Source organism: Colossoma macropomum, unplaced genomic scaffold (genome assembly GCF_904425465.1).
Source record: "Colossoma macropomum unplaced genomic scaffold, Colossoma_macropomum, whole genome shotgun sequence".
NCBI classification, from domain to species: Eukaryota; Metazoa; Chordata; class Actinopteri; order Characiformes; family Serrasalmidae; genus Colossoma; species Colossoma macropomum.
Genome location: NW_023494787.1, coordinates 36,599,316 through 36,624,296, shown reverse-complemented (window position 1 = coordinate 36,624,296; position 24,981 = coordinate 36,599,316). Strand labels below are relative to the sequence as shown.

Below are 24,981 nucleotides of genomic sequence, written 5' to 3'. Positions count from 1 at the left end.
CTTAAACTACTGAAGAAAGAAATACATGTGAAAATGAAACCGACTTTACTGCTAACAAGATTCTTTTCATGTTTCACTATCCTGGTCCACACTCTTCTTCTTAGTTAGCATTAATATTAGCTCACTTCAGCACGTTAACAAAAGTCTGATTTGTAGCTAGTCAAACAGTATAATTTTAGGGAGCAGCAAGCAAGAATAAAAAAAGTATCTTCTGGAAAAAACTGCAGATTGTAGTCCTGCCAGTGAAAATACTTACAAAAATGTCTATAGATTAGCTGAATAAAAGGCAGCGAACTGCTGCTTGTAAAGGAAGTTCTTCATTAGATTTTTCTGCTGGCGGCAGCCCCGAGCCCATCTTCCCAAAACAGGGAAACTCGTCAAACCTACGCAACTCGTGACATTTTCTCGTTCAAAGCAGCAAATTTCGATGAAAGACGATGAGTTTGCATGTATGTGTTTTGAAAGTAATCCTGCTAGCAAATCACCTACAAACTTTAAAATGCCCGTGTTTTAGCAACACCTTCCAAAGCGTCACTTGGTGAGTGAAGCGTTTCACCTGTAATGAAAACGTAGCATTAACTTGTGCGTGGCTACTACAGATTTTGAAAATATACAAATAAAACAAAATAAAAATACTGATCCAGCTCTTTCATTTTTATTGAATTAGCATTTTGGAATTTTAGCAGTTCCAAACAACTCTGACATCTGGGAATGCTGCACCCGCTTCACCACCCCCTCTTTTCATGTCCCTGGACTTAATCAACTGCATTGACGCTGTAAATATGATGATTTGTTGTTAGGGAAAATGGACTGGTTAGTTTAATCGATGTGCTGATAAAGATTATGTATAGATTAACTGATTACTAAGTAATCAATAGCAGCAGCCTTAGCAAAGACTATACATAGATCAGGGTTGGCAGATAGACATATATTAAGCATATAAGAGTAATATCTGAGGTTAACAAGCTCCCAACCCTAACACTTCCTGTCAAAAAGGAGGGGCCTTCACACAGTAATACAAGTAATACTACACTAATAATGCTACTTGCATTGCTCTGCTTTTCACTGCAATCTCTCTTTCTGCTGCTAATAGTCATACCTCTGTCCTGTGCCATAAGCTTAACAGCCATAACAATCCCTAACAGATCTCTATTTGTAGGAAATACAGAACATCTTTAATACAGTGTTTATAAAGTGGATGGAATTCCACATTCCACAGTTATGTCAGCAGGAATGTAGCTCTTGCCAGCTTTATTTGGGAGAGTCTGATGGTAAACTAAGAAGCGTACAAATGAGGTCTGGTGAGTACCTGGAACATTTCACAGGAGACTTGGCAGAAAAGCACAAGGGTGTGGACAGACCCAGAGCAGGGTCATTAAATTGGACGCAGCTGTAACATAAGGCGTCCATATTTGGGTATATTTTTACTAGCTTAGCATTAATTTAGGGTTCCAGTGTATTACTTTAAGCCGAGTCACATGTGGCGTATTATTTTAAGCTGAATCAATTTATACGTCTAGCAAAGCTAAGCAAAAGACGTGAACTTGTCTAGATGCCTTTGCTAGACTATGTGAATGAAGCAGAGTTTGAGAAAGAGGGAGGGGATAGGTGGTTAAACTTCACAGGACACAACAGATGGTTTCAGTACATCAAAATGCCTCCTAAATTTGGAGTGAGTATGACACCACTGGGATTGCATGTATACCGTTACTGATAAGTTGAGAGCGGCGTACAAAATTACTAAATCAGCAGTAATGAAGCTCCATCTGGACCCATCAAGAGGACTTTGTCAGGATTTCAGCTTGGCAGTAAAATAGAGAAAGCTGCACAATATGGATGTATAATGCAATGTGCGATAAAGTTTTGCAAAGATATGAGAAGCAACAGATTAAAATGTGTTTCAGGGTGTGCAACAGGTACAGACCTTCATTTTTGCTGTATAATTAAACCAAAGCAATTTCAACTATCATTTCAAAGTGTAAAATAAAATCAAAATACTAATAGCTACTTACAGCACAACTACAAGCATATTTTTGTACAAGGCTGTTAGAAAAATAGTCTGCTTTCCCTGAATTTTTTCCTACACAGTCTAACAAAAACAAATATATCACTTCTCAAAAAGCTCTACATGGTGATTCAGATTTGCTGTGACAGAAGGCAGCACTGCCTCTCAGGTTATTGCCTTAACAGGTTACTGGTTAAAGGGGAATTGCACCAATTCTCTGCCTAATTAAATGGATAATACATTAACTAAGTCATTAGGAGTGGTTTGATGTGAAATGCCCTAATGGAATCAAAATTGCGCACAGTAGTGGTGATAGGAACCAGACGTCATGGTGAAAACGCCAAGCAGAAAAAAATACCAAATTATTATGAATATGCTGCCTAATGCCTGAGACAATGTCTTATGATTGTTTCGTATTTTAAAATGGATTTTTAATATTCATTCATGATGGAGAGGTACATGCAGGGTAAGGTAAAACAGTCCCCCAAAGAAGATTTTCAGATTTACTACTGAAAATTTCACCACTATCACCATTACTAACATTACATATCAAAACTCAGAAGACATGAGTAGGTTCACTGTTTGTTTTAGACAGTAAAAAAAAATGGCTATAGCTGCCATCATGTCGTAAGTTTCTTTACAATGAACCATTTCACATCAAACCACTCTGAATTACTTTTACATAACTACAATTGACTATTAAGAATTGAGCATAGCTGTTCCAGCTATGCAGAGATATCACAGGTTTGAAGAGGCATATTTGGCAGCTGATAATAATGGTGGATGAAGATGACAGTTTGGATATTAAAGTTTGCCATTAAACTTTCACATCTCTGAAATCAGGGCTGAAGTGCAGCATTTTTAGAGCTAGGTGCTTCTGGACTTTGATTAGCTTTTAAAATTGAATCTTTTTACTTAACCTGACTTAATTAAAAAATTAAAGCAGTGAAGTAAAAGTGAACAAAAAAAATAAACAAGTAAAAGCAAATGTACTATGATTTAATTCCACTCAAAAAACAGTGTCACAGTAAACTGTACACTAGTTCTGTAATTACAGTAAATGTAATCTTTTCCAAATATGGAAATGTGAAATTGGATTCAACCAAATAAAAAATAACAAACAGTAAACTGTGGCCTTTTTGGTATTAGATAAGCCCAAGCCTCCAGTCCTAAAAAGTCCTTATCACTTAAAGCAACATAAATGCCTGCACTTTCTGAAGTTTAGTCATCACTGGTCACGCATTTAACAGCCCACCCTTTAAAATGGGAACGCCAGCCACATCAATCAAGATGTTGGCTGTGGGTGTCAGTTGTTGTGACTGGTCCTGCTCATGTAATGACAATCCTTTATTAGTTTGTTAATTTGTTGTTATATGAAAAATACACAGGTATCTGTTGTACTGGCCAAGCAATACAACTGCCTCTACATATGATGACAAACTGTTTTGGCTTTAACTTCTGGCTTTTGTTTTTTCACATTTTACCTGAGTGAGATGACCTTCTGGCCATACTGGCCTTAAGCTCCACAAAAATCTGGTACTCCATGTTAAACGTGCAGGTGCACTGGTATAGGGATTGTGGACTGATGTCGATGTTTAAAATGTTACATTTTTACAGACACCTGTCTACTTGATTATGTTGAAACATAACATTAGCAGAGGGTTATAAATGCAGTAAAAGGAAACAAAAATAGGATACTAGCCCTTCATACTCTTTCTCAAGCTGCTTGTGCTTTTTAGAAAGACAGCTCATTCACATCTCTGTTTCTCATCCCTCCTGTCTGTCTATTTTCCGCAAAGACTTCAATGGGGGATACTTCTATTTTTAAATATTTTAAACTAAAACAACCAAACTTGCTGTTGGGGTTCTGAGTACTAGAGCTAAGTGCTTCTGCTTTTCAGACTTCCTCATCCCTCCACCTCAACACCTTCTTGCTCTCACAGTTTACAAGCTAGAGCCACCGAAGTTGTTATACCGTTGCTAAAGTAAGTCTATCCTTATTCCCATATATACCACTCACCCCTTTAACCTTTTCTTTTTTTATTCTTTCTGTCCATACAAATCCTTTGATTTTGATACTCCTTGAGCCACCAAACTTGGGACACTGTGTTGGGTACAACTGGTATCCAAAGTATACAAGTGCATTTCATACTGCCAGTACTCATCTACAGTACACACACACACACACACAAGGATATCCTGAAACTGGGGCATTCTGAGCTGTGTGTTCTGTTTTTGAGCTATGTTTCTAGATGTTAACATAATGTCAGTGCCTTAAGCCAAACTGCTGCATATATTTTGGCTGAGTTTGCTCCAGTTTTAAGATAAATAGGTCAGACTTGCCTCATGGCCTTTTATAATCCCCCCTCATTCATCAAGGTCACAGGATGCAGGCTTTCTACTTAAACCAAGAGTTAAGAAATCTACAGCAGTTCAAAGAGTGTTTGCCTGCAGACTCCAAAAACTTAAAATAATCTCTCAAATAGTATTGGGAACCCAGACACTTAAAACTATTTAACTGCTTTTAATTGAAGGCTTCTTTTCTTCCTCTGCAAGGACTTGAAACCATTTTCTTGCAAGTTTTCAATATCTCTTCATGTACTTTCTTATTTTGTCACTCCAATGGCGTCTGACACTATTTTATTGTGTAGTTCGTGTGTATGCCATGTATGCCATCCCTTTTGTTTTTCTCTATAAGGCTATGTTTTGGAATATAGCCTATGCAGGGTGCTATATTAATACTTAACTGAATTTGGTCCCTAGCAATTACATATTCATGGGTGACATAAAACAAAAAAAACAAAAACACTCATTCAAAAAACAATGTAAAGTACTGTGCAAAAGTCAGAAACTACTTTTCAGCCACTTAATAGTCCAGTCAAAAAGGTCCAAATTCATTAATTTTAAGTTATTAATTTTTCTGGAAATGAAAAAAACACCAGTTTTCAAACTAAAGTTCAAAAAATCATTAACAGAGAGAAAATGAGACTCCAAACAACCATGCAATACTTGGTAGACCATGAAAACTGCCACATTAGACAAACAGAACTTAAATCTTTTATTCTGTAAGTAGACAATAACACTGAGTCTGAAAGGATGTGCAGCTAATGTGATGCGTTCTCATTACCGAGAAAAGGAAACAGATAAAAAGAAGAACATTTGCAAAATCAGAACAATGTACTGGCTGCCTTGGTCTAGACCACAACATCACTAAATGTGTTTGGAATTGTTTGGATTGTAAAAAGGAAAAGAATGCAACCAACTCCTAAGACTGAACTCTGAAGGCATGGAAAAATATTTTCTTTGAAAAACTGAAAGATCTCATGAAAAAAAATGGGAGCTATAAAGCCAAAGGGTAGGCATGCAAAAAAATTTAGTTGTTGAAGTTCCTGTGTAATTTTCTGCTAGATATATGTTTTCTGAAACTGAAAAAAGTCACTGGCCATTTTCAGTGGAAATGAAATAAGCGAAGTGTGTTCTCTGACTTTTACACAACACTGTATAAATAAGTAAGATTGGTTAGCTCACCGAAGGAGTGGTTGATCACCTCAAAAAGGGCAAAGTAACTGGCCATGATGCTGTCCATTCCAACCTTTATGACTAGTGCCTGCAACAAAGGAACAATGTAAAACCTGATAGATAATCATATCAGTTCTACATAGCACACAGGAGGACCGGACAGACTTAGGCCCAATCCCATTTCTTCTTTTTACCCCTACCCCTTGCTTAAGCGTCACCTTAACCCCTTGGAACTGAGTTGCAAGAGGCTGTAATCTTGCTCTACGAAATGGGACAACCATAGAATTTAAAACAAAACAAAACAAAAAAAAAAAAACACTGCTTCATTAACAGACTACTAGCGGTTCTCTGTAGGTGACCCGGCCCGTCTTCAGTGATGGCAAAGAAGGAAAAAGTTCAGCAACCTCGCTGCTGGGCTTTGGTTACATTTAGGTCATCATATGCTTTCAAAGAGAGGGTTTAAGACAATTATTTATTATCGCCCACTGCTAATTCTTCGGTGATACGAAGATGAAGTCAGCTATTCACCAGCTTCTTGTTCGAACTTTCCTGTTCCACCTTACATGGTTCAGGTGTCAATACTACTGGACTATTTAAGGAAAAAGGGGTGAAATGGGATTGGGTCTTAAGCTCTATTCCTCTGACTAAGGTTTAAATGCCAGCTGTGTGAACAGTCTTACAATAAGACTTAACTGCAACAAACTGGAGAAAAATGAGAAGGAAATACAAGAAAGTGTCACGGTGTTGACCGTAGACAAACAGTACCCTTGGGATATAAGATTCTAGGTATCTTTAAGTAACCATATCTGGGAAATACAACACTGCTGAAGTAATATTCTCATAGAGGAGTACATGACAAAAGACACAAAAGAAGTAGAGTTTACCTGGTAAACTTGGTCAGTGGTGCTGTTCTTACGCACTTTCACAGAAATGGTGGTCTTATCAGGCAGTGCTATTCGCAACTCCACATCCGTTACACCATTATAGTTCTGAAACACACACCACACACCAGTTTTGTTGAGTTCAAGAACAGAAAGAGGCCAAGACAATACATTCACAAACATGTTCTCTCTCTCTCTCTCTCTCTCTGTTACCTCATCCGACTCAGACAGGAACTCTTGCATAATGTCACTCTCCCCGATGGCCCTTACTGAGCACACTAGGGAGAGAAATCAGAGTTCAGGAAACACAGCTCATGAAAATTTCCACACTGTTACCACACATCACACACTGTAAGTCTTCAACCACATTAATCTCAGAAGAATCAAATAAATACAGCAATACTGCAAAACATTTCCTTCCTTCACTGTTGCACCACTTTATAGGGGAGCAAGAGGATGCCACTCCATGTTACTATTTATTTCAACTTTCGATTCAACCACTATGTCAGTGTTTCTCTCTCTTGCTTTCACCTCTCTCCACGTACTCCTCCAATCCTCTCCTGCGGGCATCCAGCTGTTGCTCTGACAAGGAGAAGGGCCATTTTCCAGGTAGCTTGGGGAAGGAGTAGGTGGCAAACTCTCTTTTCAGGTTTTGGTGCAGGATTGCAAACTCCCGGTAGCGCTTCGAGCATAGCTGTCTGCCAGACATGTAGATGTTGTACACCTGAAAGGGAGAAAGGGTGAGAGGGAGAGGAAATAAAATTCTAATTTAAGCCAACTGCCAAATGGTACGGAGATCCGCAGACAGGTTTCATCTATTACAAGGATGCACTCTGGCCCTTACACTTATCTGTGATCTGTTAGTACTGTTATCTGTTAGTACAGGGAAACCTCTAAACTTTGCTGGACACCTGCCTTCCAGGACCGGAGTTGTGCACCCCAGATCTATCGCGATGGCCATCAAGTTTGACAATTAAAACGCCAGCTTTAAGATGCACAAAAGTAGTTAATGTTTGTCTCGTAGTCTGTGTTTTCTTTTGATGTACAGATACATTAACATGGCCTTAAATTATTTACTCTCTGTTCACATCAAAGTTATTCAAAATAAAAAAGACAAGTTAATATAGCCCAGCCTAACAGCTTTATGAAAATAACAGACTACAATGACATAACACAGAAATCTCTAGGCTGGCTTTACACAGCAAAACTTTCATGAAACTAAATTGCACTTTCGCTGTACAATGTAAAGCATATTGAAACTTAGTCACAACAACTGCAAGCATCTCAACTTTGTGAAACAAGTTTCTTGAAACAACTAATCAAATGGCAATAACAAATCACATGACCACAACAAACTACACAGTCTGAAACACTGAAACGTAGTTCAGACAAGAAAATATAGTCTGAATATAGTGTGTTGGGCAGCTGAAAAGGAAATCTTTCTGATCAGCTTTATGCAAGGCTACTAATTTTTTGTTCTGTCAATTTCCTGAGTCTTGACAACAAACGTGAGTTTCTCGAAGTTAACGTTTCTGTAAACAGCTGGCTTATGAAACCAGCTAATGGTAACAAATGTTTAAGATTTAGTTTCTCTTCTCTTGATGACCCCAAACTTTACACACAGCTTAGATTTATTTGGAGTGGAGATGGAGAGGTGATCCGCGACTGACCTGTGCTACTAGGACAGCACGAGTGAGACATAAAGCAGGCTATAACTATGATGGCTAGTGGAACATGACTTTTTTCATAGGCTTAACAAAGACAGATAGACAGATAGAAAAAAAGACAAATATAGATTAAAAAAAAAAAAGAATGGTAACAAAAGCAAGAAAAAAGACACAAAAATGACAAAAATGTAACAACTCACAGATGACTTTAAATGGAAAGAATACTATGGTACAGGGATGTGCACAGGTGCTCGAGTACTCAACTACCAGTTGAGGTGCCAGTATTCGAATATGGAAATCACTATTCGGGTGCTTGGCCTGTTTCATCACAGGACAGTACTGTAAAATGTTATGGCTTTGCTTGTATTTTTGAGAATCTTTATTATTAGAATGTAGAATATTACACTCCGTGCCTAAACATGGGAGTGTTGCCAAGGACATGATTGAGAAGACCGATATATCGCAGCTCTACTGCTAACTAGGCTAACTACACGAGCCAATGTTAGTTAAGTCGAACAACAAAACAGTCCTTTAACCTCTTAACACCAGAGCTAAAAGAGTAAGCCTTAATTTAACTTTGATCAAAGTACGTTTTTCCCCTTACCACAGTGAACCGGGTGTCCGTTCATTGACTCAAATATCAAATTAGTCAAAATATTAAAATGAGATAATATATCGAAGAAACTGAGCCGCTAATTCAGCTACCTAGTGTTGCACTGGAATGTGCTGAACTTTGTGTTTACATTGCTTTGTGTAACTGAAGTTGCATGCAATAACAATACGTAACAATAGTTTCACAGATGTGTTACTGTGTAATCCAGACATTTATGCACTGTGACAGCCCAATTTATGAAACCTACTGGGAAAAAAAAAAACCAAAAAAAAAAACTATGAAACCAATCCAAGAACAACATTAGCTTATACGTTTCTGACCAGAACATGCTTATTTGCTCCAGTTTAAACAGGCTTTTCTGTGCTATTACCACATTACTTGCCATGCTGAAAGGCTAAATGTTGATTCAGACTGCAAGTTTGGGTTAGGAGAAACCTCTGAGTCAGTAATAGTGGCATTTTTCTGTTATGTGCTCTGAAGGTGTGCTGGTGGCGCATATACACATATATTTCCGTGCTATGAACCATCATGGCAAAGTGGCTCATGTGCCCCCTCAATACTATCACCAATCAACAATGGCCAAGGGCCACAATAAGACACGGTATGTTGCACACGCTCTCACAACTTTCAGTGAACTTAAACTCTGCTTTTACTCCAAGCACAGTGCATTCTTAAAGATAATGGCTGTAAACAAGGGAGCTGAGAGTCAAGACTAAGCTCTAAGACCCAACAATTACATTACAGAGTTAAAAGGGCTTTTACAAAAGATTACCATGTTCATTCCCCGGTTGAATACACACTTACACACAGGCTATCAATCAATCTAATCAATGACTCACAGTTAACTCAGAGTTTGTATTTAACTAGCAACTCATTTTAGATGCAAACTAATTTCTAAGTAAAGCTTATACTAAGAACTTACCTGTACTCCTGCCCCCTCCAATGTTACAAAATGCCTTTTGGAACTACTGCAATTGTCTATAAACACTGAAGGAGCTGGAATATACATTTGTGTGTGAAAAAAATATTCACATTTTGTGTTGCACGTTATAAGTGTGGAACTCACCACAAATCTTTCCCCATGCTGCTCCACATGTTTGTAGGTGGGAATGGAGATGGGCACTGCCTGCTTATCACTGTAGTCATAATTGGGCGGAGCAGAGCCATCCTCTCCTGATTCCAGGCCGTCCACTTCTTGCGGTGGCACAGATAGTACGGCCAGCACCAGCTCCTTCTCTCCAGCTCGGATCAGATCCACCACCTGCTTATGAGTAGCACCTTCCACATTCACTCCATTCCTACAGAGAGGGAGGGAAGGAGGGAAAGAGAGATTCTCTTTAGCAGAAATCAGATACAGGCTCTTCACCCACAGAGGTATATGGACCATCTGATATTCATTCTACATCTAGAAGGCTGGAAGCATGGGAATTTTGTCAGTTATACACCAATCAGGCATAACATTATGACCACCTCCTTTCTACGCTCATTGTCCATTCTATTAGCTCCACTTACTATATAGGTGCACTTTGTACTTCTACAATTACAGACTGTAGTCCATCTGTTTCTCTGCATACTTTGTTAGCCCCCTTTTACCCTGTTCTTCAGTGGTCAGGACCCCCATGGACCCTCACACAGCAGGTACTATTTGGGTGGTGGATCATTCTCAGCACTGCAGTAACACTGACGTGGTGGTGGTGTGTTAGTGTGTGTTGTTGCTGGTCTGAGTGCATCAGACACAGCAGTGCTGCTTGAGTTTTTAAACACTGTCCACTCACTGTCCACTCTAATAGACACTCCTACCTTGTCAGTCCACCTTGTAGATGTAAAGTCAGAGACGATAGCTCATCTGTTGCTGCACAGTTTGTGATGGTCGTCCTCTAGTCCTTCATCAGTGGTCACAGGATGCTGTTGGCTGGATATTTTTGGTTGATGGGCTATTCTCAGTCCAGCAGTGACACTGAGGTTTTTAAAAACTCAAGCAGCACTGCTGTATCTGATCCACTCAGACCAGTGCAACACACACTAACACACGACCATCATGTCAGTGTTACTGCAGTGCTGAGAATGATCCACCACCCAAATAGTACCTGCTGTGTGAGGGTCCATAGGGGTTCTGACCACTGAAGAACCGGGTAAAAGGGGGCTAACAAAGTATGCAGAGAAAAAGATGGACTACAGTCTGTAATTGTAGAACTACAAAGTGCACCTATATAGTAAGTGGAGCTGATAAAATGGACAATGAGTGTAGAACCAAGGAGGTGGTCATATTGTTATGGCTGATTGGTGTACTCTGATTATTCGTAAGGCCAACTTCCATGCACAGTTTTTTATCAATTTGATGGGAAACAGACTTTTGTTCTTTACGCTAAATGTTAGCTAATCACCAGCATAAGGCAGCTGCCAGCTTTGCATACCCTGACCATGCATGAAAAATCATGAGCAGTGAGAAAGATGACAAGTTCAGAACAAATCCCTGTAGTGGGGTGCAACAGCATTATTCCTTCAGGTGAAACTTCAGGTGATTTTAATCACATTTAGATGAAATTCTGGTGAAACTCCAGTGTACCCCAGGCTAAAATACTGGGGCAATTGCTGTACAATTATGCAACTATAATTCAAAATGTGTACTGTTTTCAAAGCATTTAGATTTATTTGTTAAAAATGTATTACTTATCATACCAAGACCAAAAGACACACACAATTTGGCAGTCCCCACATTTATTATAAATTGACCTCGTTAAAAAATTCCCTGTCATTTTTGTTCTACTTGTTTCATAAGGCATTGAGTGCTTGGGCCCCAGTAGTTGCCACTAATTTGTAAACGGTCATTCAGCTTTTACAATGGCTCCAACAATCCACAAAAATTACTGGGCCTCATTCACCACTGTCTGAGTTTTTTTCTTAAATTTGTTCTCGAGAAAGGTCCTAAAAATAAGTCTACATCAGATTAATGATGTGTTCGTAAACCGCAGAACTGTTCACACCTTTGTGCTCTTGAGTGTGTGTAGATTCTGTTCTTACCTGAGAACAAATCCCAAATAAGAAAACATTGACAAACATTGTTTTAAGAAGAACTTTCTTCTTAATAACGTCTGATGAACGAGACCTAATGGGTTCTATATTAATTTCAGACAGAAACTAAATGGAAGCTGGTTGTCTCTTGGTTACCAACAACTATCACTTAAATATGTTAAACTTTTTTGCTCACCTGATACGAAACATGCAAAAATGAAACAAAACTCACTGCTAACTAAACATGGCTCTCTTTTAATGTTTCAGTAAAGTTACATTAGTTCAGATTGGCCAATAAAAATTAAATACTACATCTGCAGCTACTGTGATCTGCTGTTGTGCTTTGTTTGGGGAAGGGAAAGGGGTTCTCTGTCTGAATAATCTCCCCATCCCAAAATTAAAACTCTGAAAATCTACACGATTCAGGTGAATGGCATATTCAGCATTCAAAATGACACATTTTGCTGAACAGTGACAAGCTTGCATGTATGAATGATAATGCCATTCAGAAAAAGACACAGAACACAATTAATGGCATCCCATCTTTAGAATTTAAGATGTTTGTTTAATGGAGTTATGAGTTAGCAGCAAGTAAATGAGATCTCAGCTGCTAGCCACTTTATCAGTAATTCTCTGTTTTATTTTTTGTTGTATAAGCATCCTAACAATCACCTTTGCCTGTCAGTCAAATGGTCCCTTTCTGCCAAATCAAGTGGTTCTGGGCCACACTCAGTGACAAAACCCACCACACTCAGATGATAGTCAGAACTTTGGCTTGCTGACTTACATAAAACATCTTAATTTCACAGTAAGGTACACAAACCTTAATATTAACTACTATTTGACAACAGAAACTGAAGCTGCATTGTAAACTCAGCTGTAACTAGTGAACGACCAATATGAAAATTGTGTGGTTGATACAAATACCAATTTTAGAGGGCTAAACATTCTGGAAACGAATAACATCAGCCAACATAACTTAAGATTTATATTTCGTGGCTAAATGCTTTTAAAAAAGGTGATAATTATCAAAGTATTGATAGCAATATTATTATTAATATTATTATAGCCGTAACATTAGCCATTATCGGCCAACAAATATATAGGTCAGGCCCTAGTAGTAACTAATTTTCCCTTTTGTATGACCTGAGACGAACCATGTATTGGGATTAACCAAAAATGTTCACATGTGCATGCATGTATGCACATCCACACACGCACAGACGGACAGGTGTAGGTCAGAGCAGTGAAGCACATGCCATCTGTGCACTTTCCACCATTACTAATTCATTACAGAGAAACAGAGGGAGAGGGAAAGTGAGTGGATCCATTTGAGACGCAATCCAAACAATGAGAGTGCGCATGAAGAAGTGAACGAACGATCAACAGGACAGGCAAAACAGAACACATGCTGGAGACCTATATTATCACCTGACTTACATTTTCATTTTAAGCAGACTTACTGTGGCTGCATTATATAAATCCCATTATGCTACAAGCCTTTTTAGAAATAATGATACAGAGCTATTGGTTTAATAATAAACCCTTTGAATCTGAAAGGAAATAAAAATAAACAAGAAAGCCTGTTAAGGGTGGAGGAGTTCAGTATGATTCAGAAGCATCCACATGACTTGAACGCAGACTGTTCTGGGCACAGCTGAGGCAATATTACAGCTAGGCTAGGACTGCGCATCGTTATGCAAGAGAGTAAAAAGTCACATGATTGGCTGACAGCAAGAAGCCTCTATACAGAGTCACATACTAATGCTGTCTCAATTGTGAAGGCAAGAAAGAGAAGTGTGAAGTAAGGGCGACAAAACAGCGTCACCAATTTAATCTGATCAAAATACTGAGGCTAATGAATAACGACAAGTTTAATACAACATTCAAAATGACTTCCCTTCATCAAAGCTTTATCTTGCACAGTTCTCTAACTGAGGTTTTGGGGATGAGCCTGAATGTATTATTTTTTGCACCTGAAATGAAACTCTCTGAAATCTCCATGAAGTCTCTTAAAGAACCAGACTGGGTCTCTTAGATTTACATCACAAGCTCCTTATAACTGAAGAAGAAGCTGAATGGAAAATTAGCCAAAGTTTGCTTTTATAAAACCGACAAAAGTACACAGCACAGCTAAAAAGAGCAGTAGTGGTGGTCGTCTGACAAGAGGCTTAAATGTCGTATTCACTTTTGTCTATTTCTATAGATATACATACATAGTATGACTGGAATTTTTAAATTATGTAAAAAATGGCAAAAACTGAGATACACGGTTTTTGTGCAACAGCAGCACCATACATGTACAGAGGCCGACCAATACCTCGACTTGTTGGGGACTGAACTCATGATCTCTCACTGATAGAGAGAAGCCTTAGAAGTTTGTGCCACTGGAAAACAGCCCTGATTAACTGCATGAGAGCAATACGGGCTGAACTGGTGAACTGATACACAAAACACCATAATGGTTAAAACAAGAAAAACATATGAAATGTATCCAAACTAAGCCTGGGAACAGCATGTTATTACATACAAAAAAAATATGACGAGAATTAATGAAAAATAAAAAAGTAGCTCCACCTCTGACACTACGATATTAATGTTATTTAAGACTGTGGGTTCTTGCTGGGGTTTTTTTGAGACAAAGAACAAGTGTGACAATTGAAAACTGACATCCGTCAGTAAAGCATTGTTTATCTAAAAAGTATTAGAGCAGTGTTCCCCCACCCTACTCCTGGAGGCATACTGCCCTGCACATTTTAGTACTTTGCTGGCTTCAATATACCCACTTCAGATCAGCAAATCATTACTGAGCTCAAATCAGTTGTTAATTTGTTGAATCAGGTGTGTTGGGGGCAGGAAAAACACCAAAAAGTGCAATACTATGTGCCTCCAGGACCAGTGTTGGGAAACTACATTGGCCAATGTTATCAGTTATCAGAATTTTTAGCCCCTTGAAATTCAGTATCATATCTGTCAAGTCTAACTTCAGTGGCCTTGTAGAACCACCGCAAAACTAAAGATGGTAATTTGCCAAGTACAATGAGAAAACTGTGTAAATTTGATTCTGACCAAACTATTGCCCAAACACCAGTAGTAAGCAAACAGGAAAACTCTCAGCAATAACAGTCAGGTGTTCTAATAATAGTGCACAGTACATCACAGGGGCTTACGTAACTCACAGGCGGTCACTCAGAATTCCAACTATAGTCATAGGAAGGGAGGAGATGGGTTGGTTCCTCCACAATATAAAGCTGCCTTTTCCTGAACTGAGGTCCAGTTAGAAAGGGTTGTAAGATACAGTAGGGTGAAATTTGTCTGAGAACATATGGTCTGTTATCGTTTGTGATACTGACCAATAAGCCGTGTTCCGGGTTTTCTTCTTGTGTAACAATTCCCAAGAGATGTGACCTACCAAGCAGCCTAAAGCAAACAAACGTACATACACAAACACACACTACTGCACAAGTCTGCACGAATCAACCACGTTATTATGCTCACAAAAGAAAATACTTCCACAAACAACAGTTGTGATTACACGGCTGAGCTGAAGTCAGCGAATGGCGAATTTTGCTGTTGATCAGCAAAACAACAGGCACACCCTTTCTCTTTCATCTTTTTAATTTCGGTCCTGACTTACTGTGTATGTAAATTGACTAAACATCTTGTTATTTCTTTGATTAGGGAGCCCACACAATCAAACACAAACATAATCTCAGAGAAGATGAATGAACAAGGTCTTGATAAATGTAATGACCACAAATACCCATGAAATCTCATCTACCCTGGCGGCTCTCTGGTGAAGCCTACAAGTAGCAGTGACTGACTGGCCTGAGGGATTCACAGTGACATCCTATCAATCAGCCCACAGAACATCCTAGTCTGCATCTGTCCATCTATGGTGATATAGTCTCACCACTACATCTCAAAACAACATTAAGGCTAATAACATGCAGCCCAGTAGCAGCAGACTGACAAGAGTTCAGCCATTTCCCTGTGTGGCTTACAATGTCTTGAATAGATCCATTCAAGTTGAGGCAATCTTGCACACCATTAGCATACTATTACACAAACAACACCACAGTGGGAAGATGCCTAATTACATAATTCTTTGCACCCTGTTGGAAATGTGTGAGGCCGTCAGCATTCAACTCCACTCTCATGTTGTGTACACTTGTTGCAGTTAACCGCAGGTGATGGGTATTGAGGCACTCCAACCTAATTATCACTTGGAAAAAAAAAAAGCACTTCTGGGTTTGGTCAGACGAAACATAACGTAGAGTTAGTAGTTTGAGAGTTAAATTAGTATTAGTGGTCTGAAACTAACGGTTGCTTCAGAAAGAGGACCGTAGTATAGTAAACGGAGAATATTTAGGGGGGGGGGGGACTCCACAGTAATTCAATGTTTGAGGTGTAAACAAAGTCATACTGAGCGGTCTTGACGTGAAATGGTTCATGTAGAGAAATTTACAAACACAGATCTCTTTACAGTGGTGGTGATAGGAACCAGGGGTCACAATGTCTATAAATTTAGTAATTTTATTTTTACCCAAAATGATCAGTGTGGCTGTACATGCAATGTTGTTAATGGTAAATCATTCTATTTGGGTACTACTTTGCCTTAGAGCCCTGCATATGCCTCTCTGCAATGAACAGCGTGGAGAAGATGACATTTTAGGCCAAATACGTATCGTAAAACAATGTCTCAGGCTTCAGGTGCAATGATTCTAGCCATTTCATATAATAACTTCCTGTGATGTAGCTTTCAGTGGTTTCGGACATCTGGTTCCCATCACTACCACAACAGGTTTTGCATCAAACCCATTTTGAAATTTCTTACATCATAACCACACAATAATGCAGAAAAACAGTGAATTCCCCTTTGAGTAACTTAATACCTGCTTAAATGTCTGTATGTCTCTTGTATGAGTCACCTTATTTAGATTTTTATATAATAAAATGCACACAGCCACAAAAGCTAATATGATGTGATACATCGATTAAAAAAGCAAGCCACTTTAAAAGAAAAATCCTGGACACTGTAAACTTTATTAAATTTGAAAAGCAAAGATTTAGGTAACTATGTAGATACTCATTTGGTAAATCCTTTAAGACTGACAGCTGCATGAGGTAGAACCACAAAATGTCAACTGTGGTCTAGACAAAAAACCCACTATTAGGCTTCGGTGTTCACCTGCATTTCACTGGCTGGAAATGAGAGAAGAAGGAATAAAAGGGTACAGTCCATAATTTACTTCATTACAAGAGTGTTTTCACTATTAATTCCAACTGCTACACTGTCCCAGCACTACTAGAGGAGACTGTAGGTCACTTAGGTAAACATAAACATTGACATTTAACGTTAGCTGCCAAATGAAAGCTCAAATAAAGCCAAAGACCATCAGCAGAGCCACGGCAATCAAATATGTAAATGACCAACAGCGCTGTGGCTGTTAAATGTGCCAAACTAACCCGGTGTTGCATTATCATCAACCAAAGTGGCCACTATCGGGTAAAGCTAGAGAGGATATGCTAACTTAGCTTCAGGTTTGCTGAAGCCACTTAGCAAGCCAGCTAACGTTACGTTAACGTTATTCTCCGTTTACCAGCCTTCTAACTAGCAAACAAACAGCCGTGCAGGTGGTTACATTTTCGAAGGAGAATAAAACGTTAAAGCGTCGTAATGAGCAGCAGCAGTCAGAGCCACAGTTAGCGCAGTTAGCGAGCTGGCTAACAGTCTTAGCGTACAGCGGACTGCTCAGTGTTTATCCGTCAGTCAGGGTAGTTAACGTTAGCCCCGGAGCAATGAAGCCGTGACTGCGATCTAAAGCGGCACATGCGGCTGTGAAAAGACATGAAAAAAAAAGGCACTTACACCTCCAGAATCCGGTCTCCTTTGGAGATTCCTGCCCGGTCCGCCGCGCCCCCCGGTAACACGGCGCTGACGTGCTGGAGCGGCGCGTACAGCTCGCCGTTGATGCTCCGCAGCTGGCCGCCCTCGCTTACTTGGCCGCGGACGTTGAAGCCGTAGCCCGACTCTGACTTCACGATTCGGACGATACGCGGACCCGCCGTGGTTGTGGCCGAGCCTGTTGCGGGTCCGTTGCGGGGCGCCGCGCTGAGCGACGCCGGAGGAGCGGTCCGGACCTCGTCTCCCTCGGAGTCCGCCATCTTTTTCGACTGGCACGCGCGTTCAAAAACAAGCGCAGATAAACGCGCGAGCGGCGCTGTCGTCGCTCCTCGCAACCGTCACGAGACCCTTAGTGAGGCAGAAACCAGCCAGTGTTCAGCACGGCAGCGAGGGGAACTGAACGGCTCACAGACTGAAACACAGCACAGCCTCTCTCAGTTTAAAGGGGAATTCCACCTGTTTTTCTAAACTGCTGCTTAATTCGACCGTGGAGATGTAAACAAAGCCATTCAGAGCGGTTTGGTGTGAAATTGTACATTGTAGAGAAACTTACGACGTTTTCTTTTACAGCAGAGCTGACTGGAACCGGGCTGGTCATAGGAACAAACGTCTACAACGCAAATGTAGCCATTTTCTTTACTATCGAAAAACAATCAGGGAATCACCTGTGCTTTCAGTTTGAGATGTTGATAGTGGTATAAAAAGGTTTTCTTGAGGGAATTTTGCTTCACATGTACCTTTCTGCTATGAATGTACTTAAATGTTTGAGGCCAAACCCTTACCTCAAAACTATCATAGATCAGTCTCAGCCATCTACAATGCATTTGTTATCATTTCATGTAATAACTCTCTATGAGGGGGCTTTTAGAAGTATTCTACCAATTTTTCAAAATTTAGGAAACAAATTTCACAATCCAGTGGTCAAGATGTAAAGTATAATCCCACTGTTATTTTAAAATTTCTGCTTAATTCAGTGGTTGAGATGTAAACAAAGGCATTCAGAGTGGTTTGGTGTGAAATGCACTGTTCTAGAGAAACTTACTTACTTACTTACTTAGATTTCTTTACAGTGGTGGTGGAACCAAGGGTCTCGATGTCTACAACACAAATGTAATTATTTCATTTACTATCCAAAAGGAGCTTTTTGAGTTTTAGTATGTAATGTTAATATTGAGAAAATAGAAGGGAATCCAAAAAATTAATGTTTTCTTTGAGAACTGTTTTGCCGTACAGCACCCTGCATGCACCCCTCTGCAATGACTGGGTTTTAAAAATTGTGTTTTTGGTCAAATCCTTATAGCAAAACTACAGCATATTTGTAACCATTTAATGTAATAACTATGTGACATAGCTTTTATATAGTGCTGTGAAAAAGTATTTGCCCCTTTCCCAATATCTTCTATTTTTGCGTATTTGTCACACTAGAATATGTCAGATCATCAAACTACTTGTAATATTTGACAAAGATAATCCACGTAAACACAAAATGCTGTTTTTAAAGGATGATTGTATTTGTTGAAGGAAAAAATGCTGTTCCGCCCTATCTGGCCCTATGTGATAAAGTAATTGCCCTACTAAATCAATCAGTTAACCAAATTCAATTGACTGTTGGGTTCATTTTCACTGCCACACCCAGACATGGTTACTGCCAGACCTGTTGAGTCTAAACATGACTTAAATAGACCCTGTCTGGCAGTGTGAAGCAGACTAGAAGGTCTCAAAAAGCAGCACATGATGCCACATTCCAAAGAGATTCAAATGCAAATGCGAAACAAAGTCATTGAAATCCACCAGTCTGGAAAGGGTTACAGAGCCATTACTAAGACTCTTGGACTCCACAGTGAAAGCCATTATCCAAAAACTTGAAGTCAGCTATTCACTAGCTTCTTGTTCTAATTTTCCCATTCCACCTTAAATGGTACAGCAGTTACGTTCTGGCGCTTCAGGCGTCAATACTGCTGGACTATTTAAGGTGGAACGGGAAAGTTAGCTAGCTAGCTGCCGAGACATTAGCGTACTATTAGCAATTTTTTATGCTTGTTATGAAGAAAACAACCGTAATACATTGAAACGACATTAAACTAAGATAATACAATGGTTATCATAATTTGTTAACGGAGAAAACACTTAAATTTGTGGGTTTCTATGGTCACTGCACAGCCATCTTCCTGGTTTTTCTTTTTTTCTCATAACAGTCTGTTTAGAGTATGCCTCTTAAAAACCTCCGTTTGGAGGGCCATGTAGCCCTAACATTTCGCCCTACCCCTCTATCTCAACAAAAATTGGGACTCCCTACCCCTAGACGTGAACGCGCAGAACAGAGGGCCAAGGGCTAAGTGGTAAGGAATGAATTATGTAAAAACGTGAAAAAAAGTGCTAGAATTCCCCTTTAAAGTCTTCAGATGTCCGGTTCCTACAATTCTGTAAAAATTTCTCATTTCACTTTAAACCACTCTGAATAACTTTGTTTTCATATTAGCGAGTTAATTAAGGAGACAATTTTGAAAATTGGTGGAATTCTCCATTAAAGTGAACATCAGACCTCTACCTCACCACGCAGGATTTTTCTACTTTTGATAGAACAGAGTAAGATACAGATTTATAACAATTAAGGCCAGTTACATTAGTCATGTGTCAACTGGTCACATGTGGGCATGTGGGTTCTTGTTTAAATTTTTCCATTCCACCTTAAGTGGTGCCTCATGTGTCAGAACTGCTGCACCATTCAAGGTGGAATGGGAAGTTTAGCTAGCTAGCGAGACATCAGCATACTACTAGCGATTTTTTATGCCTGTTAAGAAGAAAAGGACCGTAATACATTGAAACAACATTAAACTAAATCAACTAATGCCTCTGAGAAACCTTCATTTGGAGGGCCATATAGCTCTAATATTTCGCCCTACCCCTAGGTGTGAACGTGCAAAACAGTGGGGTAAGGGCTAAGTGGTAGGGGCAAGGGGTGAAATGGGATTGGACCTTAGATTGGCTTGATGAATGGAATGAAGCTATGAGCCTTGTATCTGTGCAGTTAAATTTTCCCGATCTTTTTTTAAACAGTCAAAAAGACAAAATCTAATTTAATCTTATTTGGATTACTGGTGTAAAGTTCACATTACCCATATTCACAAACACTGAGGCCTCAGAAATAGCGACATTGAACCACTTTTAACTGTTTCCTATATTCTGGTGACTTTAATGTATGAATCCATAATATTCACCTAACAGCAAATGCATCATGAAATTAAAAAAGTGTTTCTACAATTTTTTTTTCAGGTTGTGTCAACAAAATAAAGCAATGGTAACCCCTGATATTTGTATACTGGGTGTTTTTTAGTTGTACTGCAGCCACACATTAGCACTACATGTTAATAAATAATATATGTCCTCTCATCCACACAAAAATACTGATAGGAGCATTATGCTATGTGACTCTACTAACTGGATAAAAAACCCATTCATCTAATGCACGTCCTCTGCTCCTTATATTCTTAAAGTAAGGCAAAATGCAATCACTCTCTTTGACTACATTAAAACAAAAGTGATATAGTGTCAGCATAGAAGAAGATGCGGACAACTTGGGCAAATGCTTTTATTTTGAACAGGCACTTCAACAGGCAGCAAGAAATGCCCAGACCAGCACTAGTGGGAGAGGGTAATGTGAGAGGACACAACATACAAAGAGGGTAGACTCTTCTCTCCTCAGACACAACTACTCTAACAACAACAACCTCAGTAACAAGAGCAACAATAACTGTCCTGTTTAAAACCGGAGTGTGGTGCTTCTCAAGAGGCACTTTGCATGGCCACACATTCTCAGGGCAGTGTGGCCTGTGGCAGACACAGTAAACAAGAAAGTCTTATTCTCAGCATGTCCAGTAAATAGGAACTTCTGTGAAGGACTTGAATGCTGTATTGACTTTGCCATTTTCCTGTATTGATCAAATTTGCATTAGCTGGCTAGCTTCATGCAGCATTAAAATTACATTCTAAAAGGGAAGACGTGTGAGCCAGAACACTGGATTAGGGCAATGAAAATCAGGAGTTGGCACCCTGGCCCTCATCTTCACCACTCCACCTTTATGTTCCCCCAAATCTGCCCCAGGTTTTAGTCAAGAAAGCCTTTATTTTTATTTTCGGCACTGTCACAGAGCATTTTTGCTTTTGCAGACCCCTAATTAACAAGCCTTGGGTGCCTGACAGGTAAAGCTTCCTAAGAAGTCTCCTAAGTGTAGAGGAATGAAGACTCAAAAAAAAGAATGCATCCTCCTTTGGACAACACCAACAGCGGAATATATGCTATTATGGACACATAGAACAAAGGCCAGTGACATAAGCCAGCAACCAAAGCTAAAAATGTGTTAAAATATTAGTGGGATTGTTGATTGAACTGGACATATATAAAACATGAGAACATGTTTAGAGGTTCATTATGAGCATTTGGCTTGGTTTAGAACATCAAAAAGTAGTTTAGTAGTTCATACTGATGTAAGCCTATATGGCTGCTCAGAAATCAAGAAAGTTGAGAGTTCTTGAAACTTGTAAACTGTTTATTAAAATTAATGGAGCTGTCGAGTCATCAAATAGCAGTCGAGCTAACACAACCCAACAAAGAGACAAAGCAGACTGTTGGGATATGTGTGGAGCACAGAGAACATATAGCAATAGTTAGGTGAATCAGATACACAATTTTTCTGTTACCTCAGATGTAGCCCATCTGCTCAGACATGGTCATGGTGGTCTGAAGTTTGCTTCTCTAGCTTTGCACTGGAGCTAAAAGGCTAATGTAGCTAACAAGTAATAGAAGTAATCCATGCCTCACTAATTTATCACCCAAACTACATGCATAAATCATTACACGTTTGCCTCAGAACACATTGAGTTGTCAAGTAATCTTAAATAGAGTTGATTATGTGGTTTCTGACACTCTGTGGCAAAGTACAGACAAAGTACAGACAAGATGGCACCTGCTGTGTGTAGCTGCAATATTTATTGTTTTCATTTCAGTTCATTTTTTAGATAACAGCGTGTTACATAGTGTCTGAAACGAAAAAAGTTAATTTAAGTGCTTGAAGGGGAACTCCACTGATTTTCCAGAATTTAAACTTGATTTTCTTTACGGTGGTGGGAATAGGAACTAGGGGTCAAGATGCCTACAATGCAAATATAACTATTATATAAACTACCCAAAATGAGCAGTGAAGCTATACGTGTCCTCTGAGTTTTTATATGTGATGTTAATGATAGCAAATAATAGTATTTTGCCTTGCATGTACCTCTGCGCCATGAATGGATTTAAAACTTTTTTTAATAGATTTAGGACAGTGTGTTCAGTGTATTCAGAGTATGTGTGTTGCGTATAGTAACAGGCAGCTCCAATACTATGGAGTAAAACCATTACAAGTCTCTAGTAATATTTTGTAATTAATGCAGGATTTAAATGGCTGATAATAGGCTTAATATGCTCAGACTTTGTGCTTCTAGTTAGAACTGTGGAACAAAAGACACTTTATAGGTGAAATGAAATTAGTAACTGAAGCATTATAAGACACTAAAGAACACACTATGTGGAATATATATGGTAATATGGGTTGCTTTTACTGACTCTTCGCAAAATCTCTGTGGCCTGGGAAGATTAAGTTTTTGTCGAAGATACACTGGTTCCGTACCAACAATGCAATGTACAGTACTGTGTAAAACTCAGAGACCACCCTTCATTTATTTAATTTCCAGTCAACATCACTATTAATTAGAGTTATGGAACCTCTACCTTCTCTCTACCTTCCGTTTCCAGTGACAAATTATTCGCAATCCCCACCACCAACCCATCTCCTCCCTGTTCCTCAGTCTTATGTCAGTCCTACCACAGTTAAAAAGGGGAGTCCAGCCTTCCAGCTCCAAACAAAAGCCCCCAATAATTGCAGCCCAAGTTCTCAGAGTTCTCTCCTCACCCCTCAATCAGCCACCTCTCACAGCACCACCGTTCATTATTTGTTATTAGCTAATACAAAGATATATTTCTGAGAAAATTAAAAATAAGATAATCGACTTGCATAAGGAAGGGTAAAGTCAAGGTAAAATAAGTGAAAATTGCTGTTTAGATATACAGATCTCTGGTCTCTCTAACACAGATCAGTGTACCCACAATGAGAAGGCTAGAACTACAAACTGAAAGCCTTTAGAGTTTTAACATCTGTCATTTCTGCTTATAGATAATCAATAAGTTGTACTCAATTGCCATTTTGACTGGAAATTAAGTAAATGAAGGTTGATCTCTGACTCTTGCATAGTAGCATAGCTCACAACATCTCAACTACTTTTTGAAAAAAAATCCGTGTTACATTTTACTGCATTATTAATATTATTATATAGCATTTATTCTGATGTTAGATGGGTTTTAAAAACAAAAACACATTTATTGTCCAGATGGGTGTAAACTCTGCTTATGTGACTTTTGCATAGGTCAGTATGCTTTTGCATGCAGTCAAGTGTAGGAACATTGCAAATAATTTGGAAATGGAATTTTTCTATTGCACCATTTGCAATACAACTTAGAACAGATGGAAGCGCAAGTGTTTCTTTTATTGAGTAAGACATTTCATTTCAAACTCTCTGTGGACTTGATGAAGTTTTTATCCACCAGACATAAGTTCAACACCGAAAGTGCAAGAAGGGCTCTCGAGCTGAACTCTGATGCCACCCTGTGGACATGTAGAAACTAACCCCTCCCTTCTCTCCATCCCGCCCCTCTCAGCTATGACCTACACAGGCAGGAGACATTTCTCTGTGACTCATCTGCTACAACACAAGACTAGGAAAGACTAATCCTTCACTAAACCTGCGTAGATAAAACGTAGCTGGTGGGTAGCAATTATGCCAAAAGAGATGTTTGCTGGATGTAAACATTTGCCTTTAATAAGACGCTGAGTTTTAAGACGCTAAAGATACTGACTGTACTTTTAAAGAGCAATTCCATCAGTTTTTCAAAACATGCAGAAATGTGCAAAATCTGCATAATTGACTTGCTGAGATGTAAACAAAGTAATTCAGAGTGGTTAAATGTGAAATGGTTCATTGTAGAGAAACCTACAGGAACCAGTGGCGATACGAACCAGGGGGCACAATGTCTACAACACAAATATAGCCATTTTATTTACTGTCCAAAGCGACCAGTGAACCTACATGCATCTCCTGAGCTTAATATGTAATGTTGATGGTAAAATACTGGATAATCTCAAGAAGTAAGTTTTCTTTGGGGCCTATTTTGCCTCACAACACCCTATATGTACCCCTCCACCATAAATGTCTTTTAAAAATACATTTTCGACCAAAATTCTACCTCAAATGAAACAATGTCTCAGGCATCAGGCAACGTATTC

General features: G+C 39.2%; 1 protein-coding gene across 1 annotated transcript in view; it reads right to left on the bottom strand.

Moving 5' to 3' along the window:
• The window catches only part of snx27a (sorting nexin 27a), a 28,312-nt gene extending 10,432 nt beyond the window's left edge, over positions 1–17,880 (bottom strand). Inside the window, exons 1-6 of the mRNA XM_036567175.1 lie at positions 17,570–17,880; positions 9,752–9,983; positions 6,937–7,129; positions 6,619–6,683; positions 6,409–6,513; positions 5,534–5,612 (exon numbers count right to left, since the gene is read on the bottom strand). Coding sequence (XP_036423068.1) covers positions 5,534–5,612; positions 6,409–6,513; positions 6,619–6,683; positions 6,937–7,129; positions 9,752–9,983; positions 17,570–17,865 — 970 coding nt within the window. The 5' untranslated portion in view covers positions 17,866–17,880. The remainder of the gene's footprint in view (positions 1–5,533; positions 5,613–6,408; positions 6,514–6,618; positions 6,684–6,936; positions 7,130–9,751; positions 9,984–17,569) is intronic.
• Between the last annotated feature and the right edge of the window lie 7,101 nt (positions 17,881–24,981).